A 26,372-nucleotide genomic window follows, 5' to 3' on the forward strand; every position below is an offset into this window, starting at 1 on the left:
ATCAATTAAACATACTATCATTATTATCTCTGTACTTTTCAGACAATTGTTTCCATAGCGACACAATGCATTTAGATTCAGAAACTGTGTACTGTGTGTCCTTACATTGTTGGTCCTTTACGTTATATTTGTTTACTAGCTGGGTTGCTGAATGGAACCCAGAATCCCTGAAATTTCCTGAATGGCATTAGTTTGATAATCTAAAAAATGTTTTATCCTACATTACATTTTTTGGTACACAACAAACAAAGTGAATGAATCAGTAAAAAAAAAAATTGAAAATGAATGAATGAATCCCATCACACATCCACTCACCCATATACCAGCCCAAATACAAGTTGGATGTAGTCTGGTTTAAGTGTCAGACTCCCATACAAAATTGGATAACATATGGGATGTTCATTTGATCATTGAGGATCTGAATGTTGGCTATGGGGTTGTGTCTCATTGGATTGAACAACGTGTCTCATTTACCCGATACTTGTGATGTCAAATATGCTGTTGAGGAAAAAGTTCAGTACATTTAATCTAGTGTGTGTGTGTGTGTGGGGGGGGGGTCTTTAAGGTCATGTTCCAGAAGGGGGGTGTTCTGGTATATCTGGACCCCATGGAGACCTTCTGCTTACGAATCAAGGATGAGGCTTCACCATTGGGACCTCTGTCATTTCTCAACTGCTAACATGTATTGGTCCTCATTAGCAGAGAATGCATACACACACGCACACGCACGCATGCACACACACACACAAACACACACACACACACGCACAGTTGGAGAGGCTCCAGCAAAGTTCCACTCTTGAGGAACCAGAGGTCCAACACATCAGTGGAGAAACACTTTCTATGTTTCTCTCTCTCTCTCTCTCTCTCTCTCCATCTCTCCCTCTCTCTCTCTCTCTCTCTCTCTCTCTCTCTCTCTCTCTCTCTCTCTCTCTCTCTCTCTCTCTCTCTCTCTCTCTCTCTCTCTCTCTCTCTCTCTCTCTCTCTCTCTCTCTCTCTCTCTCTCATCTCTCACTCGCTGCTGATGTCAAAAGTATTGGGTTATTAAAGGTCAAATGGCTGCAATTGTTCAAGTAGTATCAGCTATGTTTTTCTACGAAGCGGGTCTGAGTTCCGTCCGTGTCTGTCTGTCGAGGCGCGAGGCAACCGTCGCCTGATGACCTTATAAGGACCTCCTGTTCTTCGACAGCAGAACGCTCCATGGGATGGCCCGTGGCCATGGACCTGGTACCGTTTCCACGCAAGCAGTATGGCATGTCGCGCGCGCCTTTAATCCCGCTGTAATTCAACTCGCCGCCTAATTGGTCAGCTCGTCAACGAACACGCACACTGCCAACGGAATCTCGGGGTTCACGTCTGTGGGGGTCTCGGGGAAGTGTTTGATATTTAGTAACCACCATCTAGCAAACACATTCATCCCAAGCAACAAACATTTGGTTTCAGATGCATGCCAATAAGGGGTCAGCGGGTTTCTTGCTCAAGGTTGCGTGGGGTCAGTCGGACTCGGTGGTCATTGTGGGATCAAACCCGGAACCTTTTGGGTCGGGAGCCAGACACAGGACAAAGCCTTGTTGTAAAACACGGGATCACTCTGTGACACCAACGGATCAAATTCACATCATAATGTAGGTTATGACCGCAATAATGATCATAAAGTTATTGTTTACAGTGTTGACCTAATATAAAGTTCCTTTAGGCCTATATAAAGTAGGAGCCAAGTAGCTGATTATGAACGACACAAACGGGTGCAAAGCTGTACATTCCTAATATCCCAGGTTTCACATTCCGATAGTCCTACTGCTGTTTGCGTATTTTTTGTGTTTTTGCAGTTATCGACGTGCACGTGTGTGAATAACAATAGGCTACCTGTCCAAAACAGCGGTTCTCTCTCTCTCTCTCTCTCTCTCTCTCTCTCTCTCTCTCTCTCTCTCTCTCTCTCTCTCTCTCTCTCTCTCTCTCTCTCTCTCTCTCTCTCTCTCTCTCTCTCTCTCTCTCTCTCTCTCTCTCTCTCTCTCTCTCTCTCTCTCTCTCTCTTCTCTCTCTCTCTCTCTCTCTGTGTTTATTGAACATGATCGCTGGGACTAACTTTTGACTTTAACCGTCTGGGTTACTAAATACATATATAACGGAGCCAAAGCTACGTAGGCCTAACACGCAGTGTAATGTCCATTCATAAGGGCACAAAAGGGAAGGTGCATTGCAACATGTTGTATTATGCAGGCAGCTGTTCCGTGGAGGTCTTTGTGTGAGAGCGTGACCTGCAGGCAACTAAGTGTCACGAATCAGTGTGTCTGGACGCACGTAGGCTGTTTTAGTATAATGGCACAAGGCATCTCTCTCTCTCTCTCTCTCTCCAAACCACCCACAGTTGAATCGGCAGTCTGCGCCTCCATCTGGTCATGAGGCAAACAGCGCCATCTGTTGGCCAGAGAACGACACGACGGCTCAGTAAACGTGCTCTATTGTGCTCTTCAACAAAGAGGAAAGCCGAGTGACGCCCGCTTGGCTGAAACGCCACACAGGGAACACAAAGAGAACGCATGTTGGTCTTTGTTTGAAGCTCCCAGCTCCGGAACTCAACTACACTATCGCTTTTTTCTTACTTTCTTTCTATTCCTTTTTTTTTTTTAAGTTTCTGATCTGTTTGCCCCTTAAATAAAGATATATGGATTAATCAATCAAGCACTTTTTCTTATATCAGATATGTCTGCATATTTCAGTCTTTAAATGTAGATAAATAATGCATACTTTTTCTTATTTTTCCTCAAACAAGTCAAATTCCATCCTTTCACATTCAGTGTTAACATATAACTGGTTTATTCAGACACAAATTCTGAATATCGTACCAGTTAACATCTAGCTAAACAACTACATACAATGTTGAGGTCTGTTTGTATGCATCATATACATTCATATTAACAAGCTTACTGTAAATAGATACAGATTTTCTACTTTTAATCCTGTAAAAACAGTAGTAGCTTAAGACCATGGGTCTATATTATGTAATTACACACACACATGCACGAATGCACCCAGATAGAAACACACATGCAGATGAACAAGCAGACACACACACATGCACGCACGCTTGCATAAACACACCCACACCCACACACACACACACATACAAACAGACAGACACAAACACACACACACACACACACACACACACACACACACACACACACACACACACACACACACACACACACACACACACACACACACACACAAACACACATGGGAGTAATGGAACACTAATACCGGTGCTGAAATTAGAATTACTTAATGCTATGATAAACAGCAAATAACTCAATGAAACTAAACCAACAACACAATGGACTGTTAAAGAAAGAGCACTATGATCTACTCCACTAGATTAAAATGAGGCAGCGGATGTTTGGTCATCCAAAGACGTTGAAGGTGACCATTTGTACCAAACAAGTTGATATTTTCTCCCAGTACAGTTCAATACTCAATACATGTGAGACGTTTAAACCTGTAATGAATGAATGCCTTGCGGAACATCGTTATTCAGGGTGGGAGATTTAGGCACACACCTACATACCATTCAGAAGTGTAATGACATGAATGAATGGTTTTAAAACATATGGGCATGGCATATGGAACTCTGAGGGGAGTCGTATTCGACCATAATAAAAGTCATATTAAAACACACACACACACACACACACACACACACACACACACACACACACACACACACACACACACACACACACACACACACACACACACACACAAACACAGGGGAAGATTAAGAGATAATCCTCTGTGCCATCTGCAGTTTTAGTTGATCTAGGGTTGTACCGCAGCAAGACGCTAGAGAGCGCTGTGGGATAAAGATACAACGATAACGGTTCACTTGACGCCGAATGATGCTGAGGCAATTAACGCAATAAAAGAGGGCATACCATCTTCAATGTATGATACATTTGCAGGAGGGCCTCAATGGGCGGCAAAATAGCAGCTGGGCCCCCGAAAACATTTTACCCCTGCCTTATGGGCAGGCCTTGCGTCAGCTGTAATCAAGTTCTCCCTAGGTTATAATTAACTCAGAACCTTCAACTCTTATCCAGGTCTTCTGAAAGTTACCACAACTAACTCCTCTGAACAAATCCAGTGAACAGAACCCTTAACCCTCTGAGACAGATTGAGAGTTAAGGCCTTATTTTTTCTAAATATTTAACATTTGTCGTTTAAACTGTTATTAATCCTATGGTTAATGGAAGGTTTCGTTATATTTTAGAATATATTTTTAGGATTTAGAGTCAGTGCTTACCTGCAGACATTTAGGAAGAACTCAGTTAAAGGGTCTTGTCTAATTGGGTGACGGTACGCAGATAGTGAATGGGGTACCCTGATCCCCAGCTTCTCCAATGTAGAGAAAGCCCTGGTAAAGACAATGCAAATTAAAAGATAGGGTTAACTCGGTTAATTGTTTAACAACCAAATCCATAATGATGTCATTTCTGAGATGTAGCCTACCAATATTATCCTGAAGAAAAAAGGAAACTAAGTGAAGGGGTTGGGGGCACTTTGATTTGGAGTGTTTTTCCGTGTAATTTGAATTTATATGTCAGGATGGATCTCAATTTAAACCAAAATATATTGTAAATCCCCATGCCATCCTCGCTGCAATTAGGAAACAGTTTACGGAACGCATTCAGATAACATGATTAAACCAACCAATGCCTGCGTTCGTTTTCTCTCTTGCTAAAGTTCAAAAGATGACCTTTTTACTACACCGTCACCTCAAGACCCCTCTCTCCCCACCCTGTTCACAGCTGTGTAACCCTTCCTTGTTACACAGCTGGGAATTTCATGATGCCGGTAAAGACAGAGCCAGAATTCTTTGGACTGGTCGTAAAAGTACTGACAGAGTCCTGCCCTTCAGGCACTATCCTGACGAGTCTGTTGAAGGCTCTGTGAACTGGTTCCTGGATGTATACACTTCCTGTTCTGGTTTTACCAGCGAGGTCCTACAAACTAACCGAGTTGATCGGCCCAAGGTTCAAGCCTTTGGGTTTGTTACCTCAGATAAGAAGTAGGACTATTAAATCTCCTCTATTCCCTGCCGGGAAAAGAGCTTGAAATAAATATTGCCCAATGACCTACACCACCACGCACTGATCGCACAAGACCTTGAACAGCTTCCGTGCTCTCTCATGGTTCGGTGAACTGAGTTTAACGCTCAAGAGATCACACGTTCCTCACCGCGCCGTGATGTCTGTAAATAGGGCCTACTGCAGGGAGAGGGCCTTGGGCTGAGAGAGTGTCCTGAACCCAGGCAGGTCGTGTTCCTTCTTGTTTAATATGTTAATGTCACAACTTTGTTACTCCACTTGTGAGGAAGGGCAGGTAGGAGCTTTAGAAGGTAAACTGGCTATTAGTCGGTGACTGGCTATAAGCCAGGTTGATGTAAGGTGTATGTCGTACCCCACTTACCCTTGTCGCTGTCGTACAACATTTCTCGAAAACTCACGACGCCGGTAGGAAAACCTGCTACAATTGTATCAAACAGGTTTTCTCCGAATGGATGGAAGTTGATATGTCCTTGACATGTTGATATGTCCAATATGATGAATAGCACACCATGCATCGCTTCCTCTATGCGGGTTATTGTCCCGGGAATGTTGAGTATCCAATGTAATCTCCAGACAGACAGTGGTTGGGTGTGGACAAACATTCCCTCCCACACTGTCTCGTTAACTAGGGGGTTTACTCAGACGATAGAAGTATGCATACCTTCTCTCCCCAAAGCACTGTAGCTACGTCCTTCTGTTTATCACCTTGGCTAATCGGTGCAACATGGTTAAAATACGACTACATTGACCACCTAAGATCCGTCTATGTGCAATTGGACATTTTGTCCATACCTCTCTCCCTTTTTACATGCTGGGGATGAACTTCTATCGAGCACGCTAATATTACGCGGTGAACAGATTTACAGGGCGTCTCTCCTGGAAGTAGTACGATTGTCGGGTGGCCAAAGCTGATCCAATTGTTTGTTAGAAAAATATAACTGAAATAAAAGTAATAATTGAAGTGAATGCTGCATGTGTTTATGTTGAAGTATTGTGAGCATGGTACTAATTACAAAGACATTAAAAAAAAGGAGGGAAAACCATGCACAATTTCATCGCCAACTGTCTGGAAGTTGCTTCTGAGAGTAGTCTCATCACGAGACGTTTCTAAACACACTGAAGCCTGAGTGCAGCTTTCTCCCATACCAAAGCCAATTACATGTCTGTTCTACAAGAACGTTTGACCGGATAACATACAAACAAATGTTATCTTCATGCTGAAAGCTTTCTCCGGAGCAGGCCAGGAGTGTCTCCCACTCGGAGTGTGGGTCCCAGAGGAAGTCCAGCTGTGGCCTGTGCTCCCAACTCGGTTGTTGTGATAAACTCCTTCAAGTCCTCTCCAAGTCTTCTTCCTTCGTTCCAGAAAATGACCCCAACAACTGTTTCCTTATCAAAGTTGTCTGTATACAATAATTACAATGTATAATAATTACAGTAAATTATTATGAATAATGCTTACATTGTCCCCTGTGCTAAAATAACTATGTAGCTAAATGAATGATCAGACAAAATGATTAAGAAAACAAAATGCAATAAAATATTAATAAATAAATCATACATTTTATTGATCTATCTTCCATTTCTGAACCTTATTACAGGAGTGGACAATTTGTCATTATCCCAGATGATATATTGGTATGATTCACCATTTGCTCTACTTCAAGAGATTTCAGATACAAGCCTTTAAAGGATCGGCTAGGGCTCAGGTTGAATGCAGACATTGGAGTCTGAACCCAGAGCCTCTCGACTGAGAGCCGACCACTGTTGACCCTAAGGGGAGAAGGAGAGGAGGAGGTGGGCAGGGAGGAAGAGTAACAGAAGATATAGAGGAGAGGGGGATTATCTGTCTGTGTGGCTTCAGTGGAGTCATCATATTTCTGCCGCTATACATAGGGCTGCACACTAAGCCACTCAGCCAAATCCCTCCCCGACACACACACACACACACACACACACACCCACACACCCACACACACACACACACACACACACTGCCACCCACCCATCTACCCACCCACCAATCCACACACCCGCACACACACACCAAAAGGTACCGTCATCATTTCCCTAATTGCAGTGATAGTAACTATAAGAAAACATATGCCGCGGTGGTCAGACAGTGGGGTGACATCATGCTGTTGTCCTGGTTGCCGTGGGTAACGAGAAGCAGAGTCCCCAGGGGGGCATGTGACGTCCTCCCACCAGCCTGATGGAGGACCTGAAGGAAGCCCTGCCGACCTCCTCCAGGGCCCTGCAGGGAGGAAGAGGAGGAGGAGGAGAAGAGGTGGAGGAAGAGGATGAGAAGAAGGGTGGAGGAGGAGAAGAGAGAGGAGTAAGAAAGAAAAGGAAGGAGGAACAGGGGGAGGGAGACTAGGAGGCGAGCAGAAGAGGGGGATGAGAAGAGAGGAGGATATGTCAGGATATGTCAAAGTATAAATCCCCTCAGGAAGCATAAACTGGAGAAGCAAAGCTTGTAATTGCGAGATCATTTCATTCTCCAAACATAATTTCTTCACAGAGCCAAGGGGAAAACCAATTTTTCCCGGATGCACGCCAGTCTTCTGCCGCCCGCAGCCGATGTGAACATGTGTTTTGGTGATGACATTAACGTAAACATAATAATATTATGTTTATTATATAATATAAGGTAACTTGTTAGTAACGGATTGAAACGAGAATGCAGGTCGAGAAGCTGATATCCATTCGAACTCTGATTCACAAGTACCAGAACAATGCTACAAGTTACCCTTAACAGCCGCCGTAGAGCGCATTCCCATGCTAAGGCATTGGAATAACAATGCATGCTGTTGACTTTCCGTTGTATGCATAACCAATAACATGACTGATATTACCTCAGTTCTTCTTACTCGCGGGCTGCTGCTGCTGCTGCTGCTGCTGGGCCTTGCGCTTCTTGTACTGCGCAATCTCCTCCATCTGCAGCGTTTGGGCCTTCTGCCTGTACAGTGCGGCACGCGTGTTAGCATGGTGGGCAGACACACACACACACACACACACACATGTACACACACACACACACAAACACACACATGTACGCACACACACACACACGCACACACACACACACACACACACACGTACAGACATGCACACACACACACACACACGCACACACGTACACACACACACACACACACACGTACACACAAACAAGCGTACAGGCATGCACACACTCACACACGCACACACAGACACACAGACACACACACACACACACACACACACACACACAGACCTACATTTGCAGGTAACAAGATAATAGCAACTTGACATATGATCTGATCAGAGTCTCCTACCCTGGCTTGAATTCTGGAGGAATAGGCATTGGTTTGTCGAAACCCTCTCGGCCCACCAGCCAGTAGGTCTCCTCTGCCTTACCCTGCAAGCAGACAGGCAGACAGAGAGACAGACTGACAGCCCGCAGCAAAGAGGAAACAGTCGGACAACAGACGGAGCTGAACAACAGCACGGCAGCCATGATGGTGGTCCAACTCAAGTACTTCCTGTTCTGGAGGAAGGGGCGGGGCTTCCTACCTTGACCTCGGTGCGACCCCTCAGCGTGAACTTGTACCCCAGGCGGAGGTCTAGGAGGATCTTCACCGTGCTCTGGTGCACATGGATCCTTTGGGCTACAAGAACACAACAATGAATAACAACAGCAAATGAACACCCAAAAAACGGTCAAGAATGACAAAGATTCTATACCGGATGTGGACTGTGTGTGTGGATGATGGCTGGCTGAAGCAGCCTCACCTGGCCAGAGTCAAACCGATAAGGCTCGGGGGCTGGGTGAGGCTGCACACCTGTGCTTAATGGAGAACTCAATATGCAAAGGTTAAACCAGCCATCACCACCACACATACAGCTCTACATGGTAGCATGGAAAGCCATCTGGGTGCGTAATGCTTCAAACTCGTTTTAATTTAAATTCCCCTCATCTTTATTCCAGAACAAGCGGGATGCTGTCAGGATATAAGGATGAGGCCAGTATACGGTTGTGTGGCCAGCATGTTGTGATGTGACCAGGGTGGATGTCTTACGCATGCCGCTGGACTCCATGCGGGAAGCTGTGGTCACTGTGTCGCCAAACAAACAGTAGCGAGGCATGGAAAGACCGACGACTCCTGCTACACACGGACCTGAAACACGCAACCATAAAAATAACCAGGCTATGCTACCTGTGTCAGAGTCCTATGTATATCTTCCTGGGTTGTAGTGCAACTTATTTGCCTGTGTTGTAGTCTATTGCATATCTTTATATAACAGTGTTGTAGTTCTTTGGGTATCTTACTGTGTTGCAGTCCATTGTATCTACCTTTGTTGTAGTCCTATGCATCTACCTGTGTTGTAGTCCTATGAATTTACCTGTGTTGTAGTCCTTTGTATCTACCTGTGTTGCAGTCCTGTGTATCTACCTGTGTTGTAGTCCTATTTATCAACCTGTGTTGTAGTCCTATGTATCAACCTGTGTTGTAGTCCTATGTATCTACCTGTGTTGTAGTCCTATGTATCTACCTGTGTTGTAGTCCTATGTATCTACCTGTGTTGTTGTCCTATGTATCTACCTGTGTTGTAGTCCTATGGATCTACCTGTGTTGTAGTCCTATGGATCTACCTGTGTTGTAGTCCTGTGTATCTACCTCTGTTGTAGTCCTGTGTATCTACCTGTGTTGTAGTCCCATGTGTATCTACATGTGTTGTGTGTCTACCTGTGTGTAGTACTATGCGTATCTACCTGTGTGTAGTCCTATGCGTAACCTGAGTGGAACGTCGGGCATGTGTCTCATCTTAAAGGTTCCCACTGCGCTGAGGATGTCCAGGGCCATGTTGGCGATCTCGGCGGCGTGCCGGTCTCCGTTCAGTATGGGAACACCAGAGGCCACCATGTACGCATCGCCGATAGTCTCCACCTGGCTCGGGACATAGCAGAGGAGAAACGTTGGTTAGGCTTACCAAAATAAAAGTCCATTCCGCTATACTTTCCCGCAAGGCTTAGTTTAGGGGGTGAATGGTAAATGGACTGCATTTATATAGCGCTTTTTTCCAAAGCGCTTTACAATATTACCTGGCATTCACCCATTCATGCACACATTCACACAACGACGGTGGTGTCAACCATGCAAGGGGACAGCCAGCTCGTCGGGAGCAGTTAGGGTTAGGTGCCTTGCTCAGGGACACCTTGATACAAGAACTAGCAACCTTACGGTTACCAGCCAACCCGCTCTACCTCCTGAGCTACTAGTACACAAAAAACAGACCTTGTACACGTCGTGGTTTCCGATGATGGCGTCGAACAGCGTGTAGAGGTCGTTGAGCAGGTCCACCACCTCGATGGGCTCGCTGTGGGCTGAGATGGTGGTGAAGCCCACCACGTCGCTGAAGTACAGGGACACCGACTCAAAGTCCTCGGGCTCCACCGTGGTGCCCATCTTCAGGGCCTGTGCCACGGACCTGGAAGGAGGGCGACATGGAAACGTCAGAAGCACTTCTTGGAGTGTCGTGTGTGTGTGTGTGTGTGTGTGTGTGTGTGTGTGTGTGTGTGTGTGTGTGTGTGTGTGTGTGTGTGTGTGTGTGTGTGTGTGTGTGTGTGTGTGTGTGTGTGCGTGTGTGCGCGTGTGTGTGTGTTCTCTAAAATTGCTGCTACACCCCAGATGTTCTTATTGTTCAGATTGCTCAGAGGGGTCTCCGTTTTAGAGTGAGGCTTTACCTTCCATTATAGCCTAGATGAAGCCTGCCTTACAAATTCTGTGAAAGATTAACATTTAGTCCGAGACAGAAAACAGCTAGGCATAGCTTTCTGTCATCATTGGGAGTCAGTGCACATAGAGGAGGCTTTATAGCTCTATATCTTACTTGGGCAGCATCTGCGTGAGTAGTTTCTCAGTCTTCTGCTTCTCTATCTCCAGCTCTTCAGTCCTCTCCCTGATCAGCTCCTCCAGGTTGGAGCTGTACTGCTCCAGCATACGCAGCATCGAGTCTATGATGTTGGTCTTCCTACCCTTGTGGATGTCCTTAAACTATAGGAGGTGCGAGGGGTGGTACAAGAGAGAGGAGAGAAGGAGAGAGGAGAGGAGAGAGGAAAGGGAAGAGGAGAGAGGGAAGGGAAGAGGAGAGAGGAGAGGAGAGGAGAGGAGAGAGGATAGAAGTCGAGAGGACAGGAGGAGAGGAGGAGGGTGGGAAGGAAAGAGAAGAGAAGGAAAAACGGACAGAGAAGAAGAAGAAGAAGAAGAAGAAGAAGAAGAAGAAGAAGAAGAAGAAGAAGAAGAAGAAGAAGAAGAGAGGAGTGGAGAGGAGTGAAGAGGAGTGAAGAGGTCTTTAAGGAGCAGGTGGGGGTCAAGAAACTTCCTTCTCAAGGGAACAGCGGAGTTTGGGATTCAAACCACCCACTGGTCCCTACCTGGTTGAAGATCTCGTCGAAGGCCGGCCTCCTGTCTGGCTGCTCGCTCCAGCAAAGCTTCATCAGGTGTATGCACTCTGCGGGGGCGTAGTCCGGGCTGACCACGGGCCGACAGATGGGAGGAGGCTTGGTCACACGCTCCAGGATCTCTGCGGGAATACACCGGATGTAAGACTAACAGACAATCTTACTAAAGGTGGAGCAGTTGTGGAGCGGTATCCACATACTCAAAGTGTCATGCTATCACAAGGCTTCACTTTCTTTGCAGCATGTACTGCTGTACTATTGGTGGACTCAGCATCCTGCCCAAGGTCCCTTGCGCAAATTCTTGCGACCAAAATGTCCACATATTTCGTTTGAACCCGAATGGCATCTGGTTGTCAATGTAAATCATGCAGCAGTAGGTCAGCGATCCCCACAAGCACGTCAGGTGACTGCAGAGGTCTTGCTTTCGACCCACCTGTGGCCGTGAGGTCCAGCATGCAGTACGGCGGCCCCCTGATGACCACTTCCTGCATGATGATGCCAAAGCTGTACACGTCGGCGTGCTTGTTGCCGTGGAGACCGGGATGCCCACCTCGAAGCACCTCGGGAGCCGTCCACAGCAGGTCTGGGAGGCAGGAGAGTGATGCATAAAACGTGCGCACTCGTGCATGAGATCCACCCGAACATGACCCGAATATAAGACATTTTTTCTTTCTTGGAAATGCGTCTGAAATGGTCCGGTCGTCTTGTATTCGGGGTCTCGATTTTTAAATGTCAATATAGACATTTGATTTAAGTTCCTGGTAATAAATACTTTTTTTTTTTTTATGTTTGCTCTCTACTCTCAGGAGAACGACACAACGTGTCATATAAGCCATATACAGTGGAACTTAAGCCACTCTGTATGGCTTAAGTTCCATGCACTCCTATCCTACAAACTCATTGATTCCGTTATCTTAGTGGAGGTTCTATTCCCGCAGCGCCTGTCTGGCGTCTGCGCGCAACCCTCCACATCTCCCTCCTCTCTGGTACCGTCTGGCCAGTAGAGCGTCCTGGATGTTCTTATCCTCACACGAGGATTAAAAAAATAAATAAAAATCTTGCCAAAAAAAATACACTATTCATGTGCATTTTAAAATCGATCGCATTAAATCACTTGAACCCTTTTCCCTCCAGCTCCGTCCAGCCCCGCCCACTCACCCTCAGGGGGGGGGGGCCCTGGGGGGCTGAACCGCTGGGCCTCCAGCACCTCGTTGTAGCCGCAGTCGGTGATCTTCAGAACGAAGCGGCCGTCCACCACGCAGTTCCGGGACTTGAGGCGGCCGTGACACACGCCCCGGTTGTGGAGGTACTTCATGCCCTGGTGGGGGGGGGGGGGGGGGTTATGTAAGAGTGAGAGTTTTGCAAAGGCTCGCCGTAGGTTTGACTAAGGACTTCGGAGATCAAACCTGGTCCCAACGGGTCGTGAAACATAAATAAAAAACAGCCGGGGGCCTTAACGATCGGCTAATTGCGTTGCCGCGGCAACCAGGTGCATCGACCCTTACCTTGATGAGGTCGAGGAGCAGGGAGGACTTGAACATCCAGTCCAGCTTCACCTCCTCGTTCAGCAGCAGGTCCTCCAGGCTGCCGCGGGAGCAGAACTCCGTTACCATGGCGAACACGCCACAGTCCTGGAAGAAGCCCATGAAGGGGTTGATGTTCTCATGGCGGAGGTCCTGAATCTGGAGGGGAAGAGGATGCACGGAAAACCTATTTGGTAGCATCCGATTACAGTGGATACGCTTATTTTAACTGCATTAAACCAAACCAGATGAGACCAGAACCAGTACGTACCAGTTCAAACACAATGCTGGTGTTTGGGTCTAGGCCCTTGAAGGCTCCGGATGGAAGCTTCTTCAGCCACACCCAGTCTCCCTAGAAACACGGTATTACAGCAAACTCTTGAATACATCGATCCGTCCATCCCTCTTCCCCCCTCTCTCTCTCTCTCTCTCTCTCTCTCTCTCTCTCGGGCTCATCTATTGGAGGAGGCGGGGCCTCACCTCATAGATGGCTACGTTGGAGTTCTCGTGCGTGGCGGGGGATTGCTCGGACACGTTGGACCTGACGCTGTGTTCGTTGACACTGAGCTTGGCCTCGCTGGTCCTGCTGTCACTCATGCTCAGCATCTACAGGAAACAGGGAGCAGCATTGGTCAACGCTTATGTAAACATGCATTCACACCTTCGCAGCCGACACAAGGCTGATGGCATCACTCATCCAAGGAGTGTGTCTTGCCCGTCTGGGATGATGGGAATGGAACCAGCGTCCCTTCAATTGCCGCTTCTGAGGCCCCAAACACTGTCCTCCAGCACAATAAGAGTCTCAAATGGCTTTAGGGACATCAATACAGATTAGTACCAACGAATAAGCATTCAGATGATAAAGGTCAATACTGCATACTAATGATGAACCTGCTTTAGAGAGACAAAACAGGGCGCACCTTGTTGCAAAGCGACGCGCTGATGAAGGTCACATCGGCCAGGGTGAGCCGGATCCTGTTGGGGCCCCGGACCAGTCGGATCTGAATGATGCGTCGCCTAGGCAACAAAGGGTCAGGGAGATTAAGGGGAACAACAGCGGGATGACCGGTTTCCATAAGTGTACTGTTGATTGATGACGGCTACCTCACGCAGTACAACAGAGCCATCAGGAGAAAGATGGTAACCATGACGCCAAGGAAGATGCTGACGGCCAGGATCAAGTTCACACCTGGATAAGAAATACTATTTATTTAACAACGCTATTTAATACAGCTAACCGTTTATTAAGCGTGTGTGTGTGTCTGTTTCTGTGTGGTCGTGTGTGCCTGTGTGTGGTCGTGTGTGCCTGTGTGTGGTCGTGTGTGCCTGTGTGTGCGCGCGTGTGCCTGTGTGTGCGCGCGTGTGCCTGTGTGTGCGCGCGTGTGCCTGTGTGTGCGCGCGTGTGCCTATGTGTGCGCGCGTGTGCCTGTGTGTGTGCGTGTGTGTGTGTGTGTGTGTGTGTGTGTGTGTGTGTGTGTGTGTGTGTGTGTGTGTGTGTGTGTGTGTGTGTGTGTGTGTGTGTGTGTGTGTGTGTGTGTGTGTGCTCCTCTCTACCTGCAGAGCAGAGGGGCCCCTTGTTGAACCAACAGGCAGCGTCCTGGCTGGGTCCGTATGCGTTGGGGAAGTGGATGTCTCTGCCCAGGAAGTGCACCATGTTGCCCTCCAGCTCCACCCTGTCGTCAACACCATCATCCTCTCATCAATACCATCATCCTCTCATCAATACCATCATCCTCTCATCAATACCATCATCCTCTCATCAACACCATCGTCCTCTCATCAATACCATCGTCCTCTCATCAATACCATCATCCTCTCATCAATACCATCATCCTCTCATCGAAACCATCATCCTCTCATCAATACCATCATCCTCTCATCGAAACCATCATCCTCTCATCAATACCATCATCCTCTCATCAATACCATCATCCTCTCATCAATACCATCATCCTCTCATCAACACCATCGTCCTCTCATCAATACCATCACCCTCTCATCAGTATCTCATCTTCCACTCATCACTATCATCGTCCTCTCATCAGCATATCATCACCCTCTCATCAGAACCACACACAGAACCCTCTCATCAGTATCTCATCAGTATCTCATCAATGCCGTCCCCCTTTTATCAGTACCTTCACATTCTCATCAGCACCATCACTCTTATGTTGAACATCAATACCACCAGCAATTTCATATTATCTGGGTATCATGGTGGCTGTTTGTCTGCTAACCTGTCTGTCTCTGTCTCTCTGTTTCTGCCTGTTTGTCTGACTGACCGTCTACCTCTCAGATTGCCTATCTGTCTTTATTCCAGCACTCAAACCTTCTCCTCCCCCTCTGATAACATTAGACTTTCTACATCAACATGTTTCCTTAGCATTCTTCAACCCTAGTCAGCTTCAGCGTTTCAGAGCTACCTGTGCGTTGGCCTCAGCTCCCAGGACAGGCCATCGGTGTCCAGAACCACAAAGTTCAGCAGAGCAGTGCTGGAACCGTTGGTTCTGATTGGATGGCTGAAACCCTGCGGAACACATCCATTTGTTACTGAGTGTGACCAGGATATTAACCCTATTATCCTTTTCTCGAATACCCCATGCATCGATGCCCAAAGCAAAGGCAACGGAAAATTGAGATTCATATACAGTTCACTATCCCCGGGACAACAGTAAGAGACATATGTTTCTCCTGAACTTTTAATGTCCAATGTCCGGTTGCGTGCTTCGGTGGTCAGGCTGTGGGGTCGCTACCTCTAGCTCCAGGTTCTGTGTGTGCCGGGCCAGGTTCCCTCCAGACAGCCAATCCCCTGAGTCCCGGAGGCTCCGCAGAGCGTAGGCCATGAGCAACACAGAATTGTAGATTGTCCCAAAGAGAGGTGAGACCTGGGGGAAGAGACACAGCTAGAGGGAGAGACAGCCCAGCCAACGCCCTGGGACTCAAGTGTAAAGGACCCCTATTTTAGCAGTCGAGTCACTCTTAAAGTCAAAGACTATCCATTTTTGACAAAACAAGTAGGGGTATCCACTCAGATGTATGACCAGTAGATACAGAGCAGCTGGGAGGTGACTGAGGAGGTGCCTCACTGAGGCACACTGCAGAAACACTGGAGTTTCACTCGAACCCAGAACCTTTCACCTTGGAGTCAAACACCCAAACCCCGCCTAGACTATCTGGACCCCGACCCTAGACCATCGGGACCCACCCCCAGATTATCTGGACCCCACCCCCAGATTATCTGGACCCCACCCCTATACTATCTGGACCCCACCCCTAGATTATCTGGACCACACCCCTATACTATCTGGACCCCACCCCTAGATTATCTGGACCCCACCCCTATACTATCTGGACCCCACCCCCAGATTATCTGGACCCCACCCCTATACTATCTGGACCCCACCCCCAGACTACCCCGGACCCCACATCTAGACCCAATTCCCCTTCTTAGTGAAAAAACGAGACATTACCTGTTGTGGCTTCCAGGCCTTGCCCACCTCGCCGCTCGCCACCGCCGCCCCGTACGCCTCGTAGAAGTCGCCCGCCGCCGCCGACTCGACAGTGACGGTCAGGACGGCGTCGTAGGCCCGCCTCAGCTTGCCGTTGGTGCGCAGCGCGTCGTACGAGACGTTGCGGTGCGGCAGGCTGAAGAGCAGCGCGTCGTAGGGCACGAAGGCCAGGCCGCCGTCGCTCATGCGCATGTCGTAGGCCGTCTCCAGGAGCAGCCGCTGGGTCTGCCCGCCCAGCAGCACCGAGTGCATGCAGAGCACCACCACTAGGGGGCAGCGGAGGGATAGATCGTTAGCTAGTGAGATGGATGTGAGCTACGTCTGAACACTTCTTACAAACAAATCAGCAATGAGAAGCAAGTGACAATACTAGCAAACTAGTTAGCTAGCAACAAAAGCTAATTTGTGCATTTGTTGGTTTGTTGCTTTTCGGTTCAGAATTTTCAGATAATCCAAATTATTACTTCAAACGAAGGCAGTTCACACAACAATTGACAAAAAACGGAAGAAAAAAGAACAGAATAGCCAGCTAACGCTAACTAACTTTGCATGTGTCCCAGCTTGTGGAACTTAGCGAGGGTTTTCCTGGCACTCTGGGGGCTGTTCTCCACGACATCGACCAGCCTCACCACCACTCCATAACTCCGCAGGGAGTCCGCCACCTGGACATAGCACACACCGTCACTAACAGTAAACAGATCCAGCTCCGATAGAATACGATGCATAGTCGTAAAAATGCATCTACATTTAAGGTTACTGCAACAACTTTATTTAGTGAAGGTTAGCAAAGCATTTCAATGCCTTTCCAAGCAAGTCAACACACGAAGAACTACACACCGGAGCAGATAGATTCACCCACCATGTTGGCGGTCTCCGCCCAGACGGGCTCCGGGGAGGAGATGATGCCCACGTGGGCCCAGCGGAAGTAGCGGAGGAGGCTGAGCAATACTCTGCTGGGCCGGGGCGTGGAGCGGGAGAAGCTGGGGTGGCTCTGGACGTCCTCCAGACGGTGGCCCTCACACCACCAGGAGAACATAGCCTGGAGGGGGGAAGGGGGTGGGGGGGGAAAGGGGGGTCGGGGGATGAGAGGGGGGAGTGGGATGAGGAAGAGGAGGCAGGATGAGATGGGAGAGGAAGAGGATGAGAGGAAGAGGAAGACCAAAGAAAAGACGAGTGTAGAGAGGAGAGGATGAGGGGAGGAAGAGGCCAGGGGTGAGGAGGGGAAAGAGGAGAGGAACGGGGAGTGAAGAGGAGCAGAGTTGATATGAGGGGAAGAGGAGAGGAGAATGGATACGAGAAGAGAGGGAGGGGGGAGGAGAAGAGGAGCACAGAAGAAAGAGTATGGCTCATTAACTCTTCACCAAGTTAAAGAGGGTGACACGAACAAAAGGAAGACCCACCTTGTTCCAGCCCTTGCTGAGCATGGAGGCAGCGTCACAGTAGACGGGGTTGGCCAGTCCGATGAAGGCCGACGCCTGGCTCTGGAAGCCCAGGAAACTCTGCAGACCACGGGCCGTCTGGCACGGCTCCTACAGCGGCGAGGAGGAGAGAAGCATCCATACCGTAGGATTTACTATCACTCTATCGTCCCTCCATCCTCTACACATCATCTAGGCCTCTGTGAATATACCATCCATCCTTCCATCACCTTCCATCCATTCCTCACCGTCAATTCATCCAGTCATCCATCATTCTGTAAACCCTCCATCCTTCTGTTCATGCTCCATCCTTCCATCTAATCAATTCATCCCTTCACGGGAACTCAGTGTCCTCTTCCCTACAACAGAAGCTCAAGCGTCTGTCTTACCTGCAGCAGCACATAGTCGAAGGTGTCCTCCCAGGACAAGGCGGGGTCTTTGTTGATGCGGTCGACCGCGAGCTGGGCGGCCACGCCGGGCATAGCCTTGGAGAACAAAGGGTCACAACCCCAGGGTCCCACCACGCCCACCCGGAACCGGGTGCCCTGGGCCGGGCAGGGCAGGAGCGCCATCAGGGGTAGAACCAGCCGGAGGAACCAGAGGGGCCGGAGGAGAGGGGAGGAGAGGGAGGAGGAGAAGGAGGAGGAGAGGGAGGGGAGAGTCAAGGAGAGGGAGGAGTGGGCGAGAGGGGCTGAATGGAGGGTAGATGGTTGTGGTAAAGAGGAGGAGGAGGAGGAAGAGGAGGAGGAGGAGAGACAGGAGGAGCGGGAGGAAGAGGAGGAAAGAGAGCAGGGAGGAAGAAGGGGGGAAGGAGAGGAGGAGGAGAGAGGGGGTGAGGGACAGGGTAGCTGTCGAGGGGGAGAACGAGGGGGGTACGCAGGAGAAGAGAGAGGAGGATGAGGAGGAGGGAGGTGTGGGTGCGAGGAAGGGGATTGCGGGTAAGTGGCATGACCGCCATGGTCCGTATCCATGGTGATGAGGTTATTCTGTCCTCCGGCCAGCAGGGCGGGGTGAGACAGCATAGGGTTCACCTCACTGCGGACAAGGAACCAATGAGCAAGGCAGCTCTAATACAGTTATAATATACATAAAGTTTTTACAATACATCCATTTTTTTGTCTTTGTTTATTCAGCGTAAAGTAACAGAGGTGTTGAGCGTAGTGCATTCAGTAACAAATCAATATAATTGTATTTGTATTACTTAAGTTAAGGATAAGGACAATATTGCACATCTCTCCCTTCTTCAGAATTCAATAGGGTTTGTTTGATTAACTAAAATATAGTTACATACAAACATATAACAAGAGGGCTTGAGGTTTTAGCTTGGACGTGGCTAACAACTTTTTTTATGCATTTATCTTGTCATAGAGGGATGAAAATGAAGCCTTAACATCTAAACCCTATGACCCACGAAATCCTCTAACTTTAATAATAACACATTCCTAGATTTGATATGAGGTCCTACCATGCATAGATGAGTTGCACACGTCCTTGCGCTCAACGGTCACATCTCTCATCGTTCATCCTTTTCTTTTTCATGCAGGTGGCAATGAAGACGTTTTTTCCGTTCCGTCTTTCTCTCTGTCTTGCCTCAGAGAATATCACCTTCACCATTCCATTGTAAAAACATTGAATTCCTGGCGGTTAGACAGGAGTGTTTAATATAAGCTCTGAGGTACAGGCAGACCGGCCGACCCAGAGGAGGTTTCACCGTCAGTTTAGATTATAATAAATCCCGTCACGTAGTGTGTGTGTGATTATGGTCGGTCACACCGCTCACACCAACCAGAAGCCTGTCAGCCCACAGTGTGTTTCTCTGTGTGTGTGTGTGTGTGTGTGTGTGTGTGTGTGTGTGTGTGTGTGTGTGTGTGTGTGTGTGTGTGTGTGAGTGAGTGTGAGTGTGTGTGTATATGTTTGTGTGTGTGTATAATATGTATATGTGTGTGCGTGTTTAAGAGTCGTTATTGTTTCAGAACTCAAAAACCCTCTAAATAGGATTAAATCATACGTAGAATGCATTCCTCTATAGCCAGGATGCTATTAGGACTCAAGCAAATGTTATTTACTGTTGAACAAAAAGGGTTAATTAAAAAAGTTTATTGTGCTGTTAGCAAACTGAGTTTAGATATTGTGGATATCTAAACTCAGTTGACAGTGAATATCTCAATAGAAGAACCAAATGGTCAATGATCATGAATAGGTATATAGGTAGGTACTGCTTGATGTGGTGGTCCTTCTAGCTAAGCCAGTCCCATTGCTAGGGGGCAGCATAACACAAGTTGGCCATCGTTCTTGGTACCCAAGGGATTGTATTCTCTCGTTTGGGCTAACTGGTCTAAATATAGCAACACACAAATCACGGTTTCTGAGAGATCTCTCTCTCTCTCTCTCTCTCTCTCTCTCTCTCTCTCTCTCTCTCTCTCTCTCTCTCTCTCTCTCTCTCTCTCTCTCTCTCTCTCTCTCTCTCTCTCTCTCTCTCTCTCTCTCTCTCTCTCTCTCTCTCTCTCTCTCTCTCTCTCTCTCTCTCTCTCGTTGTTAGCAGCTTAGTACATCACACACAGAAGTACACCACACCGAGACTCTAAAGAAAAAAACAACTTCTACCAAATATTCAGATAATCGACTTCTAACATCAGTGGTAAACTAGACATTAATCTTTATGCGCAACAAGCAGCAGCTTAGAGAGACCACAATGAGACGTGTGGCGTGCAGGATCGTCTCTGTGTTCTCAAAACCGGCTGGCACCAGCTGGCTGACCCTTCAGCTCCCTATCTAGCGGCTCCACACTCGTATTCATAGCTCAGAGTGCTGTCAAATCAGACTCGCATAACGATTCCTGTTGATCTGTGTTTTATGCCTGGGAACAGCGGTTATTACAAGACCCCGATTAGTCTCGAGTTTGTGCTCAAGATTTGACACACCAGCCGAAATAGGACGTAGTGGGCGACAGTTACTCATCTCGTTCTTTTTATAGGCCGCGCTACGTCCAGCGGAGTTCCCCATGGACGTGGATTTAACGGGGGTGCTCCGCCTGCAGATTTACTCTGAACTTAATTGTCCGTCATCGTTCAAAGATAAACAGAGAATTAGAGTTAAGAAATGATAGGAAAAAAAGCCAACAAGCTAGGATAGTAAAACACACATACACATACTCTCTCTCACACACACACACACATATTCACTATGTATTTCTCAGGCCAATAGGAACCCAAAATGACCTACTATTTCTCTCTCGACCGCACCAAGCATTCTCCTAATGATCTCATGACCCAACATGGGAATGTCAGTGAGCATGCCATCGAGGGATTGAGCCCCAGGCCACCAGAGCGCCACATCTTTCCATTTGTGACATCACAAGATTCTACCAAGGGAGTTGTCTATCATAAACACTCCCACCTGGGATGTCACCAGATACCCTAACGTGACATCATTTGCATAATTTCAACTGTTCTGTCAGGTGAGTGAATTGTATGTTCTAGTGCAGGGATGGGCAACTGGCGTCCCGCGGGCCGCATACGACCCGCATCCTCACTCAGTCAGGCCCGCACATAATTAAAATATATCAAAAAAAAAAAAAAATTATCGAGTTACAGAAAACTCGGTCAAGAAAGATGAGAAGAATTCATAGAATTCAAAGGCAAACCCATGCGTCTAGTTTGCTTAGAAACGATATCAGTCATTAAAGATATCCACTTAAGTCGCCACTACAACTACTACAACTGTAATGAATATCATGCTTGTTGGGTTTGAGTTCATTGAGTTGTTGCACTCAATGTTGGGCCACTGTTTTTCAGTTTTGTGACATCATTGAATGATGATGTATGTGAGCCCTTTGCACTGATAAAAATACTACCCATTCATGTGGCTGTTTGAGCATGGAAAACATGAAATTAATGTATGTTGGTTCAATTAAAATACCGTACATAGGTTATGTTTCTGGAAGATTTTTTAGTTAGTGGCCATCCTCAAAATGCACCAGAATACAGGAAATCATATCTACCAAATACAAAATTGTGTAGCTTCTCTCAGCTCACGTTTAGTTGAAGTGTGCAGTCATGTGGCCCTCTGATGGTTATGATGAAAAATGTGTCCCTCTTTATCATGAAAGTTGCCCATCCCTGTTCTAGTGTATGGGGTGGATGGCTGCTTAAACCAGCCGTTAACCACACACACTCCACAGATTTAATATTTGTCTTAGAATTTGGATGACGGCCCTCCCCTGTGGTCCGGAGCAACAGTGCTAGAAATTATTTTTTTGATAGAAATTGAATCTGGATGTCATAATCGATATTTCCTTTCGCCAAGCAAGGTTGTGAATGTCCTTTCCTACATCAAACAATGATTTCACTCCACACCGCTTCTGGTCAACGTAGCAGCCAAGCTAGTTATCTTTGCTGTGTGGTGTTGAAAATCCTCCCAAAGAGCTCTCTCTCTACAACTCTGATCTATTCCTTTCTACTCTCTTAAATGTTCTCATAGTCTCTTAACATCCTGTCTCCTCACACACACACACCCTGAATGTGTGTCCAGGGGATAACATGACCCTGATATAGTTAAAGACATTCTTTCCCTCCCTTATTTTTTGCTCTCTCTCCAAGTTCAAAGGGTGATTCACAATTTCGACCGAATCAATCAAATAATGCTGTAGGCTACAAGCCTTCTAGCGACAGCAGGTTCGGGATCCTATCTGCTGCATGGCATGTCATCTCTCTCTCTCTCTCTCTCTCCCCCCCTCTCTCCCCCTCTCTCTCTCCCTCTCTCTCCCTCTCTCTCTCTCTCCCCTTCTTCAACTGAAAAAAAAAACAGCAACAAACTTACGATGACCTCATCCTAGGAGGACTGATACCGCACTCCTCCTATTACACGAATCCTGCTGGTGCTTTTTCCACAACATTGTTTTCAATCTGTGTTGTTGGCAGCAGGTCCGAGTCAGTTGTCATAATCCAGAGCCTGGAAACCAACAGGAAAGCAGCTGTCAAACACACTTTGCCGAGCGCAGTATCAGGTCTTAATTATTAGTTCCACAGAAGTTGAGTGTATGTATTCTAGAAATGGCCTTCCAGCACACACACACACACACAGAGATAAAGATGAGGAATCTCTTATGGAGCTCAGCCCACGTGTTGGGAAGTCTCTACTCGACTTCCCATGTATTAGGTTAAACAGGACCATAAGCAGAACTTTCATTTCAAACCAAGGGTGTGTTAGCCAAGTGTTTGTCAACAGCGCTTCAATACATTTCCTGTCTTCTGTAAAAAAAGACGGATAAGAAAGGGGGGAGAGAGAGAGAGAGAGAGAGAGAGAGAGAGAGAGAGAGAGAGAGAGAGAGAGAGAGAGAGAGAGAGAGAGAGAGAGAGAGAGAGAGAGAGAGAGAGAGAGAGAGAGAGAGAGAGAGAGCTCAGAAACCGTGAGAGAGAGAGAGAGAATGACATGCAGCAGATAGGATCCCGAACCTGCTGTCCCTAGAAGGCTTGTAGCCTACAGCATTATTTGATTGATTCGGTCGAAATTGTGAATCACCCTTTGAACTCTGGAGAAAACACATCACACACTTCAATACATTTCCTGTCTTCTGTAAAAAAAGACGGATAAGAAAGGAGAGAGAGAGAGAGAGAGAGAGAGAGAGAGAGAGAGAGAGAGAGAGAGAGAGAGAGAGAGAGAGATCTCAGAAACCGTGAGAGAGAGAGAGAGAGAGAGAGAGAGAGAGAATGACATGCAGCAGATAGGATCCCGAACCTGCTGTGCCTAGAAGGCTTCTAGCCTACAGCATTATTTGATTGATTCGGTCGAAATTGTGAATCACCCTTTGAACTCTGGACAAAACACATTCTGATTGGCTACGCAGGACCCATTGTGTGTGACCGAACCTGAACCCAGCGGAGGTGGGTGTGGCCTGCCTCCCAGCAGCCAGATAACAAGGTGTTATCAGTGAGTGCTGGGCTGGAGCGACCACAGGCCAGACAGACACTTAGCAGCGGCAGCAGGAAGTACCCCTAAAGGCCGGAAGTGATTAGAGGATGGTACGAGGGCGCTGGCTTCTGATTGGCTGGAGTGGTGGGTAGACGTGCAGAATGTGAGATGGGGGAGTGGGGGAGGGTGTGAGGAGGAAGGGGAGGGGGCGTGTGACGGGCGAGGGGTTGCAGGTTGCAGAGTCAAATGTACATAGAAGTCATAGAAGTAGTAGTTGTAGTAATGTATTACAGTTTTTCTCAGTCGCTTTGGTACATTTCTCAGATCAGAATTGAAATTCTCAAAAATACCTGTTCAGTCTTCACATCATTGTGTCAATTGTGCACATCAAAAAAAAAGCAGTTTCTCATTTCTTTGAACAAGTTGCAAATGCTTTGGTACATTCATGCAAATGATTATGTACAATTCTCTGCTCTTTCCTACATTATCAACCGCTTATGTCATGTTGATCAAGATGTATTGTAATGGGTCTCTATTGAATAGTCTCACCCCCACAACATTTAGGCATTAGTTCATTGCATAAGTCTTTCATGCAAAATGGTTCAACAAGTTGTCATAATATATCAAGCATATTTCTATACATTTCTATTAGGCTTTTTTTTCTAAATCTGTCCTGAATTGGTAAATTGCTACCAGGTGAATCTTGACTTTCTCTAAAGAAGGGAAATGTGTGAAGTGTTAGATCAACAAACAATCAACTAGTTTACTGAAATTGCTCAAAGGTACATCTCCTGAACCATGAGCTGGCAAGTATATATATAGCTGGAGCACAACACAATGTTACATTGTCTGACAATGGAAGGACAAGGAATTGGACAGGGTTAACAGCCAGATAGAAGAAGAAGAGGCAGAGGAGTGAGGCTGCCTTAGAATTTGTGGCCCAACAGACAGGAACGTCAGGAGGTGTAGGAAGACTGCACTGTAATTCCTACAGCAATGCACAGTTTACCCTAAGGAGATTTTCCTATGTTCACATTTCTAGCAATGACATGGTCTGTCAACAAATTACAGTACAAACAGTCAAGGCGTAAATGGGAATCTTGTGCAGTCTTTTGCAATCAATCTCCCACATACACTAGGGTGTAAATTACAATTTACAATAATTGTCTTCAAAACTTTAGCCAGTTTACATCAGAACATCCCTCCAGAGTACACTGTTATATTGACAACATGACTAAGAAATTTGACTATCTTATCCGTACACAATGACACAAGGACTTGTCATTGTGGTGGCACTGTGTTGTTCATTGACACAGATATTTACTTTTGAGAAACAAACTAAGGATTTTGAGAGACTGGCTTTTGCATGAAATCCATGGTGTTTTGCTATTTGTACGAATTGTTTTGAGAAATGCACTTACTGTTTTTGCAAATTTCAATACTGATCTGAGAAATGTACCAAAGCGACTGAGAAAAATTTAATGATAACCAAAAGAGGGGGCTCGGAATAGAATGCAGAATATGCACACACAGGGACTGTTAGAAAGATGTTCATGGGCTGGAAAGACACACATATGCCTTCCATATGTTGTCCTTTTATAGTGTGTGTGTGTGTGTGTGTGTGTGTGTGTGTGTGTGTGTGTGTGTGTGTGTGTGTGTGTGTGTGTGTGTGTGTGTGTGTGTGTGTGTGTGTGTGTGTGTGTGTGTGTGTGTGTGCAAGGCCAAAAGAGTGAAAGTTAGAGAAGTATGAGGGGGTACTTTTATTGTGTAGAGGAATGGAGTTTTTATATGTCTTTTTAGACATATATGTATCTATGTATAAATATGTAACTAGAAACTAGAATTGAACAACGACCCTATTATTGTTAAGTCCGGAACAGTAGCACTGCTAGAGTTCTCTCGCTATCAGAGTACAGGTGAGAGAGAGTGCACGTGAGAGAGTGCATGTGAAGCGGGGACAGCTTATTGGCTGTAGTTTCACATGCACGATTGTGACTGCAAACTACAACCAATCAGGACTGTATCGGTCTTGACGTATACACTCTCATATGCACGCTGTCAGATGTACACTCTCACGTGCACTGTTACACATGCACACTCCCACAGTCTGCGGTGCAGCGGGGAGTAGGAGACAGACCCCTGGACCGAGACAAATGAGGCTTCCAGAAAAACCCTGGTCCTCAGGTCATGAGGTCACGAGGTCAACATGCTGGGGTCCGCTCACCATTTTCCAGAAGGTTTTTGTGTGTTTGAGCGAGCGTGACTGTGTTAGAAAATGTGTCTGTTTGAGTGACACCCTGGGTGATTAACCGTGAGTTCGTGGTGATGGGGGGTTGTGTTGATCAGTGTGTGTGTGAGACCATGTGTATATCTTTGCAGTTTAAGTGTATTTGCACAAGAAATACATAGAACAATAAACAGATAATTAATACAATTATAGAAGAGGTCTGTGTGTGCGTGAG

At 47.0% G+C, this 26,372-nt stretch overlaps 1 protein-coding gene across 2 annotated transcripts; it reads right to left on the reverse strand.

The window, feature by feature from the left end:
- Positions 1-7,137: 7,137 nt before the first annotated feature.
- Positions 7,138-19,868, reverse strand: gc2 (guanylyl cyclase 2). 2 transcript variants are annotated; one of them, XM_030339143.1, is made up of 25 exons: positions 19,466-19,868; positions 18,390-19,035; positions 17,983-18,111; positions 17,442-17,621; positions 17,127-17,244; positions 16,544-16,848; positions 15,827-15,958; positions 15,497-15,600; positions 14,628-14,746; positions 14,178-14,262; positions 13,994-14,090; positions 13,554-13,679; positions 13,345-13,425; positions 13,056-13,232; positions 12,709-12,868; positions 11,984-12,133; positions 11,524-11,672; positions 10,980-11,143; positions 10,385-10,577; positions 9,862-10,036; positions 9,167-9,265; positions 8,661-8,755; positions 8,423-8,505; positions 7,961-8,064; positions 7,138-7,478 (listed from the first exon to the last, which is right to left on the reverse strand). In XM_030339143.1, the coding sequence occupies exons 2-24, from the start codon at positions 19,020-19,022 to the stop codon at positions 7,962-7,964; spliced, it is 3,657 nt and encodes a 1,218-aa protein (XP_030195003.1). In that variant the 5' UTR covers positions 19,023-19,035; positions 19,466-19,868; the 3' UTR covers positions 7,138-7,478; position 7,961. The 2 variants fall into 2 exon arrangements, with proteins under 2 accessions (XP_030195003.1, XP_030195001.1); XM_030339141.1 differs by having other exon boundaries at positions 7,138-7,359; positions 19,466-19,867.
- Positions 19,869-26,372: the final 6,504 nt, after the last annotated feature.

This window comes from Gadus morhua, chromosome 17, assembly GCF_902167405.1.
Source record: "Gadus morhua chromosome 17, gadMor3.0, whole genome shotgun sequence".
In the NCBI taxonomy this organism is placed as follows: Eukaryota; Metazoa; Chordata; class Actinopteri; order Gadiformes; family Gadidae; genus Gadus; species Gadus morhua.